General features: G+C 43.2%; 1 protein-coding gene across 1 annotated transcript in view; it reads right to left on the bottom strand.

The window, feature by feature from the left end:
• Positions 1–4,048: 4,048 nt before the first annotated feature.
• RCAN2 (regulator of calcineurin 2) overlaps positions 4,049–14,150 on the bottom strand; it is a 171,470-nt gene continuing 161,368 nt past the window's right edge. Inside the window, exon 5 of the mRNA XM_039532685.1 lies at positions 4,049–11,889. Coding sequence (XP_039388619.1) covers positions 11,729–11,889 — 161 coding nt within the window. The 3' untranslated portion in view covers positions 4,049–11,728. The remainder of the gene's footprint in view (positions 11,890–14,150) is intronic.

The raw sequence follows: 14,150 nt of genomic DNA, 5'->3' as shown, positions 1-14,150 counted from the left end.
TGAAATGAACTTAAACAGTAAAAACTTCTAGTCATAGTCATGTTGCAGTGTTTCTAGAACTGAGCTAAAAATTACGTTCTCATTTTGGGTGCCATATTTTCACCTCACCTACAGGCTTACGGCACCATTGGACAGCTCCACATCAGACCTCATCTGAACATATATAAAATAAGCGTTCAAATGATATAAGATGTGAGTGTGTGTAGGGTAGGCACATTGAACTCCAAAAATATGGTAACTTTTCAGAGAATTGTCACCAGACCTGTACAGGCAGGGAACTGTTCACCCTGGAGATACCCTAGTCAGAAGGGAAAGAGACCAGAAGATGGGTCTCCACCCAAGAGAAGTGATGGCCAAAGGAGTCAGAAACCTGAGGGTGAGTGCCCTTGCTGTACCACTGAAGGGAACTACTGCATGTGCAGTTGTCCTGAACTGTGCCATATGTTCTTGTGAAGGCAGCAGAGGCAGGACTAGGATATTCTCAGTTAAGAGGGCTAGACTTCCAGAGGAGCACTGGTGAATGTAGTGTAACCTCCTGTGGGAAATGCTGCCAAATAAAGCTGCCAATGGCATTTAAAACAGGAACTGGTCCCCCTTTCCTCCACACACACTTTTGCTCCTGCCCATCCCTCTTCCCCCAAACCCAAGCAGAGCTGCCTATAACTTGGCATGGGAGGAGAACCAGAGGATCTAGGGACTTTGCTTCTGTCAGACTATTTTATGTGGAATGTGCTCAGGTCCAGACCTCAAAGATATATAGGCATCTGTTTCCCATAGAAATCCCTTTGAGGATCTGGGCTGCCGATATTGCTGTGATGGGTAGCAGGACAAACCCTAAAATGGACCGAATTATTATATAAATTGAGTAGAAACTTTCTCATTTGGATGAAATCTGACCATTACAAATCCTATAAAGTCTTCAGAATTTCATGGGGGTGGGAGCGTTTCCCTAAAGAGCTCAAAGCCTTTTACACAAACATGAATCCCTTTGAGGAAGCAAAGTGTCATTGTTCCCAGTTTACAGATAGGGAAATCAAAGCAGAACAGCTATAAGTGACTGTCCCCTCTGGAATGCCAGCTACTAGTAAACCACTGTGTTTTTCTGTTTTTCACTCGCATCCGAAGAAGTGGGTATTCACCCACGAAAGCTCATGCTGCAAAACGTCTGTTAGTCTATAAGGTGCCACAGGATTCTTTGTTGTGTTTTTCTAGACACATCATAATACAAAGGTTGATTGATTGGTGGAGCATGTCCCCTCCCATTTACAGTCAGCACTGTAGTTCATGCAGGGGTAATTTATTCTGCTACTAGGGCACAGGGTTAAGGTATGACAAGTGTAACCTTAACTCTTGGTTTCCCTTTTTCCTATTGATTGGGAGATTTTGTGTAGTTTAAGAAGCATCACCTTAATGCCACATTTCCCTGTTTCCCAATTTTTGTTTTTTTAACTGTACATTTGTTTGAGATGGCAAGCAGGGGAGTCAGTGTGGTGTACCAGCAATCTTAATTCATTCCTTAGTTATGTTTTGGTTTGGAGAGGAAGGGGATTTCTATATGGTATGTATTTAGACATACGTTTCATTACTGCACGAAGGGCTGGGCTGTTATATACCTCCAAGTCATCAGACACCTCTAACAGTACAGGTGTTCTTCAGATTTCAAGGGCTTAGTAACTCTATTGATGACCACAGACGCTCAGTGCCATACAGATGCAGTATAAAACCCCAGGCAGAACAGAAAGCAATGGAGTTGCTCTTGATTTAAACCTGTGTAAGATCAACATTCATCAATTTTAGACAGGCAAACCTGTCCTTTTTCTTCACCTCCCCCTGCCCCAGCTCTTTTAATGAACAAAAATGGGGCCTTGTTGAAGTTAATGGGAGTTATTCGTCCCAGTTTAGTGGGCTTTGTGTCAGGCCCATTAACCATAAAGCTCAGAAGCAAAACTCACTTCCCATTTATGAGTTTCTGTGTGTGGTGATTTCAAACTAACAGAGCAGTGGATTTTGTTCCAAACATCTTAGTTTTTCTGTTCATCAGTACTCCAAGGCTATCAAAGAAATGCAAGTGGTTATTAATTTTTTTCAGTTGTTTTGGGGGCAGAAAACTATTTTGTCCATGTTAATATGTGCAAAGACCTGGGCACCACCATTTGAGAATGGTCAGTGGCAAAAATTGCAGATGATAAATTATTGCACATTGCGCCAAACCCTGGGCCATGAGCAACGCTTCAGTAAAAGTTGTGCTCTGGAAAACAGTGTGTGTTGGAAGGGGTGACCTGACTTCAGGCCAGGGCCAGTCCCACTGGAAACTGAACTGTAGCTGGGAGAATAGGTGGTATAACCTAGAACTCTCTTCTTCATCCAAGCATGAGATTATGAGAGTCTGTACTATGCACAGACCAAATGAACATGCCCTTTATATGCCCCCAGCATAACCAAATTTACACACTTCAGTGGTGAGTCACAGACGCATCACTGAACTCTCTTTAGCACATAGGGTTGCATCATTTCTTGTCCTTTTGCACAGCAGACTCACTCTCTGTGACCCTTCCATTGGCACGCAAACATATATCTGCCCTTAAAGTATAAAAACGGCAGACTCAGGAACAAAACCAAACTATTGTGGGACCAGGGTTTTGCCCACTACAGTGAAAGCAAGCTGTTCCTGCCTGGCCCATGCTCAGGAAGTTTATTTCTAATAAGGTATTAGTTGTATATTTCACACTTCCACTGCTGCGTAGTTACTAGTAATTTGCAATGGCAGGAGGAGAGGGTTGTACATAATCCATTCAAGGCCAGATTTTGTCCCCTTGCATGGGGCGCGGGTGATGCCCAGGGCTGCCCAGGGGATTCAGGGGGCCTGGGTTCTTTGGCAGCGGGGGTCCTTCTGCTCCGGGTCTTCAGGGCACTTTGGCAGCGGGTCCCGGAGCGAGTGAAGGACCCGCCACTGAATTGCCATCGAAGACCTGGAGCAGAAGAAGCTCCAGGTCTTTGGCAGCGGGTCCTTCACTCAATCCGGGTGTGTTCAGCAGCACTGAAGGACCTGCCGCCAAAGACCCGCCAAAAACTCTCGTGGGGGCTCCTGTGGGGCCCGGGGCCTGGGGCTAATTGCCCCACTTGCCTCTCCCCCCTGGGCGGCCCTGGGGATGCCTTACTCTGCGAGGTGTATTTCAATGGTCTACTCATGCAGTAAGGTACCACTCAGCTGAGGGACAGTGGGAGAATATGGTCCTCTGCCACTTTACCTAGGTTTCTGTAAAGATGGAGGTCTGGTGTTCTGTTGATATCTGAACACATTCAGTGCTGGGGATTATAAGACATGGCTGTTGTTTTAATCATTCATTGTTGTACCGTCTGTGCCTTATTTGATATTCTGCATTATTAAAGCACAGATTGACAAATGAAAAACTAGGGGTCCAAGATTAGTGCACAACTTGAATGTATCTTAGAAATGTGTTTTATTGGTCTGATTTGTATAAAATGTGACATCAGTACGTAGAAACTGACAGACTGGCTCAGAACCAAGATCTATCTAGTCCAGTATACTGTCTCTGACAGTGGTCAGCAACAGAGGTGTCAGAGGAAGGTGGAAGAATTGCATTACACAGATGCGGGATAAAATTATATATGAGCACAGGGTTAACAAAACCTACTTAGGTGCCTTTAGGCGACTGTGTTTTTCTGTATTGTTAAATATTGTGACTCAAGCTTATGGCAGTACCACAGATACACAGCTATTAATCTGTGATAGGTTGATAAACACACCTTGGTGGTGGTCAGTGAATCTTCATCCTTCCGCAACAAAATGAGGCCTCCTTCTCCTGGACTAAAGTGGTACCTGCCAAGCTTATAGTTGTCAGGGCAATCCATTAGAGGGAGCCATTGGCACACATTTAAGCCAGCATGCTGCATGTATCTATTGTTACAAATAGCTAGAACAGGGGTAGTGTTTTCTTGGCTGTGGGAAATGCTTTGGCTGCTTGAAATTAATATACTGTGGTGATTAATGATAATCAAAGGAAATTAAGCATAGGCAAGAAGTTCAGTAATTCCACCAAAATGTTTAATACCATATTAGATTTCCACTGAAGTACAGAGCTAATGTATTTGTACAAAATATATGATTAAAAATAGTATTGATTTATAATATGTACAGATATGTCACATCTTTGTCAGCAATCCAGACACTTGAATGAGGAGAACATGGTTAATGGTCTCAGATCCACAATAACATACATGAAAGGCTTCCGCAGCTAATCACAATAGGACAACTTGCCAAATCAACAGTAAGGATGAAGCAATCAATACGGATGACACATTCCTTTCAGAAATCTCTGAACCAGAAGCAGTCTGCTCTAAAATGGATTCAAAACATTTATACTTTTTTTTTCTAAATTGATAGTGAAGAGAACATGTCTTCAGGACAGTAATGTAGACACGATGGTCCTGCACTAGATTAATGATCGATCACTTTCAGTGGTTTATTAAACAAGGCTGATTTTCTGATGTACAGAAAATAGACCAGTTTACTCCTGCTGGCCTGATCCTATTCTTAGGAAGTCAATGGGAAAACCTCTGTTGACTTCAGCAAGAGCAAGATTGAGCCCTCTATATCATGGATATGAATTACGGGATTAAATCCTAGAGTCTTTATCTAGGTGCTGAATGCCTTTAATTCCCATTGACTCTGAGGATGATCAGCACTTCAGGTGGAGCATCAGGTTCCTAGTGCTTACTTGAACAAGATTCCCTAGACAAAGAAATCCTGGACGCTAGGGCCAGCAGATACTGCATTGTTGGAATACTGGTATCCAAAGAGTCCGTGGGTGACCTCTACCCATCTTGGAGTATCTGTTAAATGGGTTGATAAACCTTATTATGCCTTCTGAACATCCCTGACCTAGAGGCAGCACGGTGTTTCACTGCCCTAGCAAGAATGCAGGGTAGCATTGTGTTTTAGGGAGTGCAAGTGTTGTGCTGCCTATACTCCTCTCCAAGCCAAAGCATCTCCACTGGCCAGTTTGCAGGTGCCTCAACCTCTTTGGGGTAGGTAGTGGCACTCGCTCCTCTGTCCTTGCACTCTTCTGAGCACAAACAGTGGAACCATGGCCAACCCTCACCTAGGTATGTGAGGTAACAGATCTCTTGAGCTACCCCCCTGCTTACACATCTGCACGGGGTGCAGCACAATCTGCCCCATATGGTGTTGCTAAAAGCCTCCGTAACTCCAACTGCAAAGCCAGGTGAACATGGTACAGTGTGGGTTGCTGAACTTTGCCCTGTATGGGCTTCTTGAATAAAGGTGCCGTATTCCTCACCAGTGTAACTGTTAATTTCAGTGTTGTTACACCAGGGATTAATCTTGGCCAGGGTCTGTCCAGTACCTTAATCTGTATCTTATTTTTTTTAGCCAGCAAACCTTGTATATTTTGGCCACTATTATTGTAAAGTGGCTTCCTTGAGGAGAACGCAAAAGCTTCAAGATGAGACATTGCTTTATTTTCTTATACATTAGCACAGTGGATAAGTAATTGCAGTACTTAAACTAAATTTGCAAAAAGGTTTTTTTTATTATTAAAGAATCTTGAATGGAGTGGGGAGGAGGGAACCTACAAACCGTGTTCTGTGATTTTGAGTTTCAATGGCTAGCAGGAAATTGCTGAAACAAAACGAATAGCAGTTGCACTAATCAGGATTATTCATAATAACCGGCCCAACATCTCTCTTCCAGGAAAAAAACAGTTCCTGTCCCCACCCCAATCTATGACAAAGTACTGCTGGGCTGTTATCACCTCAGATAAATCATTCTGATGAGCCTGTGAGTAATTCTAACAAATAATTTGCAGACTCTCCATTATCAGGCAGTAAGTAACTACAAGCCCAATCCTGTGAGGTGTTGAGTCCCCTTTGAAAAGGGGGCCTCTGTGCAAAAAGTGAGTCAGCAATAATCATTCTAACTGTTGCCTGCTTTGGGCTTCCCAGTGCATCCTGTCCGCTCGAATGTCTGTCCTGTTTAGGTTGTAAACTCTTTGGGGTGGGGATTATCTTGATTTGTGTCCTGCACAGTCCCAAGCACACCACCTGTAACAGAATACATGCACAATTGTGTGTGTGCAGGCAGTTGTGCAAGTAATCAGGGCATGAACCAGTAAGGTGCTGAATAACAACTGGAGGTAAGACATGCCTTCAATTCTGATTCCCAAGAGTTGCTCAGCATCTTGCAGGATCAGGCCCTAATTGCACACTATCACTTGTGTGTGCAAATGCCCTACTCCAGAAGTGTAACAGCCCATGTGTGTGTTCAGATTAAGTGCTTAATGGAATTTTGTGCATATAACTTCTGTTATTACATTTGCCCATACAGAGTCCAGGTGAGGCCTGTCTGGAAACATGGCCTCCAATGTTCACTTTGGCAACCACTGGGCTTATTTCCAGGCAACGTGGTTTTCCCCTTTTATGCAATAGTCAAACACAAATGGCATTTAGACAATTGTCATGTTTCACTACAAATCAGCTAAAGAATCTTTTCTCATTGTTGCTTGGACAAGCTCACATGCTGCCTAGCAGTAGAGAATAATTAGGAGTTATACAGACCATTTTAGCCCTGGATCCCATCACTACCACCTTTTTATAACAGACACAAAGAATAAGGTCTACATTGTAGAGACCAATGATTTTTGTGTGCTTCAATTTTTGGATGGAGATCTGAGAAATTAAAGGGTCCTGATTTTTACCAAGTTCTGAGCACCATCTCTCTGAAAATCAGGCCCCTTTAAGATGCCTGGTGGTGTGCACCAAAAACATTATCCACTTATGAAAATTAGATCTAAACGACTTGCAGGTCACACACAAGAAATCTCTGGCAGAGCTGGGTAGAGAGCCCATATCTTCTGGCTCCAGTCCTTTGCCTTAAACACAAAATAATCCTTCAGGACTATCCTAGTGGAAGAGGAAAAATACCCTATATGAATTGACATGGTAGACCATAAACCATCACTCTGATATTTTGTGGTAATCAGGATTAGTATTGTTCTTTTCTTTTTAAGATTAGGCATTTTCTCAATGCCACGTTACCTATTTAAACATGCATATGTATCATGTTTAGCCATTTTTAACAGCCACTGTGGAGTGATTTTAGTTGGTAGAGACACATATTTGCTTTTGTGAAGTGATGTAGTGTGCTATTTTTACATAATCCCAGGTAAATTCAGATATGGTATAAACCGGGTAAGTTTATGAAAGTCAATGGAATTGCAACTACTTAAATTAGGTTTGAATTTTAGCTTCATATCTTGCCAGGAATTGTCATAATTTGTACAGAAAACAATAGTGACTGAAGTGAAAGCTTGCATATATCACACTTATATTTCCTTTATCCTCCTGCTCCACAAACACAGGCCCACTTGAACTAAAGGATAATCTCCAGTCAGCAGCATGTGGCCTGTGATGCACATTTTAAGCAGTCCTGGTTCCATCCAGTAGCGAGCAGTAGTGCACATTCACACTAGCCAGTTCACTAGACTGTTTTAACCTTTCTTGAGGATTGCTTTTCAAAATGCCAAAAGCAAGTAGAACACATGGACAAATCATCATTTGCCATATTTATTTTTTAAAACTAAGCTCTGAGTTATACAAGTGCAAAAGTGATTCATTAGCCAATAACCTTTTTAATACTCCTATAAAATATGACTAAATAGAATATTTTTAAAAGGTGTGTACAGTATAATGGAAATGCTGACACATAACTAACTCTCACAGTGCTAGGACATACCACTGCAAAGTCTTGCAAGACTATTTAGCTGATTATCATTCTATACAAAAGACGTTCCCTTTGTCTCAAGAAAGGCCCTTTTCACTGTCACTGCATGAAAAGAGAACTAGCCAATTTGGGAGCAAATAAATGTGAAAGAGCAGGGTTGTAGTTTACCCACCGGACACATTTTTAACCCTATTCAAGGTTTTTTTTGTTTTTTTTTTTAAAGTACTGATCCACTTAGCTCAGATATTATAGCAGGGTTTTTTGGAGGAAGGCAATCCTGCCATGGGATCGGCTAGTATGCTGTTCTAGTGATGACAGTGGGCCCCCACAATGGCATGGGGGTCCCATTGCAACACTGAGACTTTTGACATTGACTGCTATTTATTTTTGAAATGTTTGAGCACCCTGCTTTGAGTTTAAGGAAGTTAAATGCACAAATACGTTTACAAAAGAAGTCACCGTATGCAGAGTATGAAAGAGTCTAAGTTCAGAGAAGAAAGGGGAGGACGAACAGGGTAGAGGGGACACCAGTAGTAGCAATTGTAAACTTCATTTTCTCTACTCCATTTCTAGCCAGAGGAGTGAGCAATGTATATCCACTAGAGGGTGCCATTTCACCTCTAGAAAACCATTTCAATAGCATCTTAGAACCCATTTGAGAAGCGAGTTTAAAGAATCAGATCCAAATTCTGCTGTCACTTACACTGGTGTGAATCAGGGGTAACTCCAGTGAAGCCAGTGGAGTTAGTCCTGATTTATAGTTCTCTTATAAAGCAGAATCTGCTTTTGGTGTTGCAAATCCTCATACAGCGAGTGAAAGTCATAGTAGCTGAGTTTGCAGACCTTACATAGACAAAACTCCCATTGAAGTCAGCAGGGCCACAGGATCTGGACTACTGAATTTATGTAGAAAATTTACTTTTCAGAGTGGTCAGCCCTTTTCGAGGAAACCTGTTTTCCATTACCAGTCAGGCTTAGGCTGCTGGTGAGCTACAAAGCTGGCTTGCCAGGTTCTCAAATGTTATTTTCATACTAGAGAGGTTAATCTATAAGTATTGTCCTTTCACATAGTGATTTATAAACGCTGATTGCAGCCATACCAGGATTCCCTTGGGTTGTCTCAATCTTTCAACTGTGTTTTTCTTTCTGTGGTTTGGACAATGAAGCTATTTCCCACACCCTCCTGCACAGTACCCTATAGCTCCACTCTTTTAGGACCTAACGTAGTCAACTAACTGTGCCTGTCTTTAAGTATCCCTTGTGTGCATGCCCCATAATGCACTTTGAGACAATAAGACAGAAGTGACCATTAAACTAAAACTGATGCTTCAGTCACAATAGGATTTTTAATCTGAGTTGAGCCCAAGATGCATAGTTTGGACCCGGCTCCAAACCCCCAAAAGTCTGATTTTGCTTCGATGTGGGGCCTAGGTTTGGGTTCCTTATTCCTCATTGTTTGATTTTTGTACATAAAAGACCAGATCCTCAGCTGGTGTAAACTGAGGTAAATGGAGCTACACAGATTTACAGCAGCTGAGGATCTGGCCCCCAAATCTTTGCCATCTCAAAGTGACGGTTTTATTCAGGAAATGTTACATTTAAACCTCACATAAAAATACTATTCATAATTAACTGTCTAAAGCCAAGAGATCGTGACAACGAAATAGCTTTTTATCTATGCAGTGACACATGAAATAGGAGGGGATTTGTTCTCCTTAAATACTATAGCTTGCCTGATGTACCATTTTCAGCCGGAATGGTCATATTATAGTCCCAGGGTGGAAGGTGATTTAAAATAAGAAGAAGATCATTCTTTAAATCATTCTGAAAGCATTGTCAGAAAGTAATAATGTGAAAATAGCTGAAAAGCTTTTTTTTTTCTTTTTAAAGAAGGCCCTCTGTCTCAATCCCATAAAGCTGTTAAAGTCAAGTCTTATTTAAGCTAGGTCTTTGCTGCAATGAACATGCTTGTTGAACGTAAATGTGAATGTATGCTAAGTGGTGTCCACACTGCACTGAGAATCATCACCATAAGGGTTATGCAGAAGCAAGGCTCTAGTTCTCAGTGGGAATATTAAGGAATGGAGATGGTCAGAAAAGGAACTCTGTAAAAACAGCTCATTCTTACACCCACAGCTCTGTTCTCCCAGTGGGCATTGAGAAGTCTCTGTTGATTTTAGTGACAAAATTATGTGTTTTTCTTTCTGTCAGTATTGCTGAGTCAATACAGCAATGGGAGAATGAGCTAGCGTCCACTGAAGCATGCGTATCCTTATTGTTAATTAAGATTCTGCCACTGTAATTTTCAGAAACTTCCTAACAAGGTTTTATTACAGAACCTAGCTTGACTTTCAGATCCCAGGTTGACCTTCCAGGGTTGAGAAGTAAAAAAAAACAAACACCTTCCTTTTTACTTGTAAATGGAGCAAATTTGATCGGAAAGGCACTGAGAGTTTAAACATGGAACCCCTCAGTGCCATCTCAAGGGGTGGGATAGAACGGCAGCTCGTTTGCTTATGCCCCAATCCTGCAAAGCCCTATGCATACGCTTCACTTTCATAACATTCATTTCAATGGAACTACTCACGTGTGTCAAGTTAAGCTCACGTGCCTTTGTGAGAGCGAGGCTTAGATCTCTAGAAAGCACTTTCTCAAAACGGTGAGCGTGCGTGAGAATAATTAACAGAGATGATCTGCCCAGGTAGAAAATCCAAATATCTAAGTACGGTACTCTCTGCTACCAGCCACAATGAATGCACAAAAATGTCAGTAATCCTGTGCATTTTATGAGTGACAGGGACATGTCGGAGTGAGTGAGACAAGAGAGTAAATTCCATGCAGTCTAAGTTCAAGTTTAAGTGTGGTCCTGTTTTATTTGGCCGGGGGGGGGTGGGGGGGTGGGAGGCGCAGAATACTGCATACAGCTAATATGGACCTTAAAACACATCGAGCAAAGGGGAGGGGGAGTGCTGATTATTAGGGATAGGCAAATATTTGCAAATAGCTGGAGTATCAGGGCTATCCAGCATACCACTGGAAACCTCTGTCCATCACTGCCCATTGCTGCTACCATGAGTCAGCAATGAATCCCAGTGTAATGGGAAGTTAGCTTCTCCACCCTAACCTCAGGGGTGCAGGAAAAGAGAAGTAACATCCTTGCCCTCCTACTGTGAGGGAATGTGAGGATTTCCCCCACTGCTAGCAGCCTGGCTCCCTATCATTGGAGGACAAAGGAATGAAGGACACCTCCCCCTTCACAACATCCTGCCTCCCCCTTCAGCCCAATGCACTCCAGAGTGTGTCTGCCCCAGATTTAAAGGGCCAATGTATTCAGCAGCAGTCAGGGGACAGGAGTGTTTCAGTCCTCTGGCTGTAACTGAAACATGCAGAAAACTTGTCTCCTACAGAAGTTGCCCCCTACAAGATAAATGCTCAGTAAGTGGAGGTGAAGGGGTTAAAGGCCACCAAGCTGCTACCTCACAAGATGACACCAGGTAAGAATGAGGGACAAGTGGGAGACCCAGGTCTGCTGGGGAGTAGTGGGGGGGGGGGAAGTGGGATCCTGTGGAAAGGGGAGCAGAGAATAATGTTCTGCTAGTCTGAATGTTAATCCCAACATCAGCCTATTTGCCCATCACTAGTTTACTAAGCGATGCTTCTGGTTTTGCTATCATTACAATGTGCAATGCTATGAAAACCCCTCAGCCTAAACCCCCTCCCCTCTTCCCAGCCTATTCTAGCCCCTTTCACAAGACTTATCACACTCGATGGCAGGTGATATGGTTACATGTACAAAGAACTTTTTCCTAGCCCTTGTGTTAGACAGGCTTGAGTACAGAGAAGGGATTTCAATGAGCTAGATGTCCCATTACCCAAGAGGCAATGGCTGCCCTTCAACAAAACATAGCAAACAGAAAAACAAAGAGCCATGCTGGAGGAGAGAAGTGCTGCTTCCGCTGGAGAGGCTCAGTTAGACACAGGAGGAGGCAGGCCAGGGCGCCGGGTTTGAATAATTTTTGGCTTTGGAGAATTCTTTGGGTCCTCTTCTTCCTCTGTGTCGCTGTCGCAGACATGCACCACCACGCTCGGGGTGGACTCTGTCCCTGCATGCAGCTCGTACTTCTCCCCTGGAAGCAGACATAAGTGGTTAGGTCAAAGATCACCAGTATGGGAGAGCCAAACATTGACTCTGGCCTTGTCCGTCTCCAGGAATAGCCCTAATTCAGCAATCCTTGTAGCTGCACCATGGCCGAGCTTTAGGCATAGACAAAAACACACAGGAGTTTGCTTGGACTGAGATAATGGAGGTTTATTCCTGCATGCCCCTTTCTACACATAGGGGTCAGCACCCCTGCAACTACACCGAAAGCTGGCGACTGGTTACTACGCAAGGCTATTCCTAAGTGTAGACGAGGCCTAAGGGTGGAATCCAGGATAATCTGGACTAGTTAAAAACAAGTTGCACTAATGTCTATGCTAGGATTTCCCACTAGTGCAGCCACACTTGTGGCTGAAATCACAGAGTAGACAAGGCTTAAATGTATGTGTAAGGGGCGAGGTAAGGGTAGCCTAGTGTCATGGAGATGGGCCCAGCTCAAAACCACACTTCCTAAACCCTCTATCAACAGAGAGTTCAGAGCTGGACTCAAACTTCATGGCTGCCCTTGTATCTAAACTGGGCCAAACCTCAGTACCCCAGGCCCAAACTTCTTTAAACTCTGGGGATCATTCAGATCCAGTTACACATACTGCAGCTTGGTCCCATCTCTAATTTCTCTAGCTACTGTATCGGTAGGCTGTGAGGGAGAGGGTTTGTTTATCACTGATAACAGTTCCAGCTATAAACATCTCTAAATACCCTTCGGCACTGAATGTAGGCACAGCATCTACTTAGCACTTCTGACAGTCATTTTGGCTGACATGTAGGGGATTGAACCAGAGACCTCTAGAGCTAAAAGCATGAGCAGCTATAGCCTGAGCTAGTGCTCTTCAGCAGTAGCTGTAACACACTCATATCCTCTGCAGATCGGGCATGGAGTGGGACCTGTACCACACTCAGCAATGGGTTACACACTTATGCAGCACTTTGGATTTTCTAAGTGCTCCATGCACATTCATTACTTAACCCTCCAAGTTCCCCTGTGAGGGAGGTCAGTGTTGTGGAGGTGGAAATGGAGCAGGGAAGTGAAATGACTTGCCCACAGCCTCAGAGTAAGAGCCAGGCTCAGAACTCAGTAATTCCTAGCTCCAAGTCCTGTGTACCATCTCCTGAACAACGCTGCCTCTGTTCAGTGTGGTACCATGGGGCTGTAGCTCAGAATAATGGGATGGAATTAAGAAAAAGTAAATTTAAGAAGAATAACAGGAAAAATTTCCAATGGTGAGATCTGTGAGGCACTGACCTGGTCTCCCCAAGGAAGCAGGGGAAGTCTCATGGCTTGGCAGCTGAAACTCAACTGGAGAAAGCACTAGAAAATGTGTTGAAGGGAACAATCCTGGCCTGGCAGGGGCAGACTAGATGACCTATTGGAATAGGTCGTTTCCATCTTTTATGCCTGCAAGCACCAGTGCACTTTATTTAAGTTTGACAAATTGGCTTATTAAGACTCTGACAAACACCATGATTAGCTACTGGCAAACACTACTATGTCTTTGACGAACTATGCTTTATATGACTGCTTTGAGTTAAGAGTGGCCCATGCAAATTTACTACAAATACTCTAGGAGGAGGGCAAGGCACCATATAGCTAGATAAGATGGAACCCCAAAATCCTATTTGCTATAGACTAAATGATTATTACTACTTATTTGTATTTTGCCTAGTAGCCCTAGTCATGAACCAAGACGTCATTGTACTAGGGGCTATATAAACAGAACCAAAAGATGGTCCCCTGCCAGGTTTTATAAATGACTGAGCCTGATCCCCAAAATCTTCATTCACATGATTCTTTACACACACCTTTTTGAATAAAAGGTTGCAGGGTTGGGCCCCTATCATTCCAGGTAGCTCTGCGCCTGCTACAAGGAAAGCATGGTGTTCGTGCTGGTTTGCTGTTCATCCCAGTGAGGTTTATAAGCCTGGGATTAGAGGACAGGGTGCATTTTTATCTGGAGGTGGGAGGCAACTTTATAATCAAGACAGTGAATAACTCCTGTAAACTAGGCTTCTTGCTGCAAGAGATATTTTATTGCTGTGATCCCATTAATGCCGACATTAAACTTCTCTATTTTTGGAAATCTTTTTTCTGGCTCCAGATTGAGTAAAGCACTATGGGGCTTGTTGAGAAGCTAAAATGTAAAAAGAGAAACAGCTTGGTCATGCTGTATGGAGAAATTATATGGTTTTGCTTTGCCTCTTTTCCCTGCAGGCTGCAGCTAATTTCTCAGC

The sequence above is a fragment of the Mauremys reevesii genome, linkage group 3 (assembly GCF_016161935.1).
Source record: "Mauremys reevesii isolate NIE-2019 linkage group 3, ASM1616193v1, whole genome shotgun sequence".
Taxonomy (NCBI): Eukaryota; Metazoa; Chordata; order Testudines; family Geoemydidae; genus Mauremys; species Mauremys reevesii.
The sequence above is the reverse complement of the archived record's forward strand: the minus strand, read 5'-3'. Positions and strand labels throughout refer to the sequence as shown.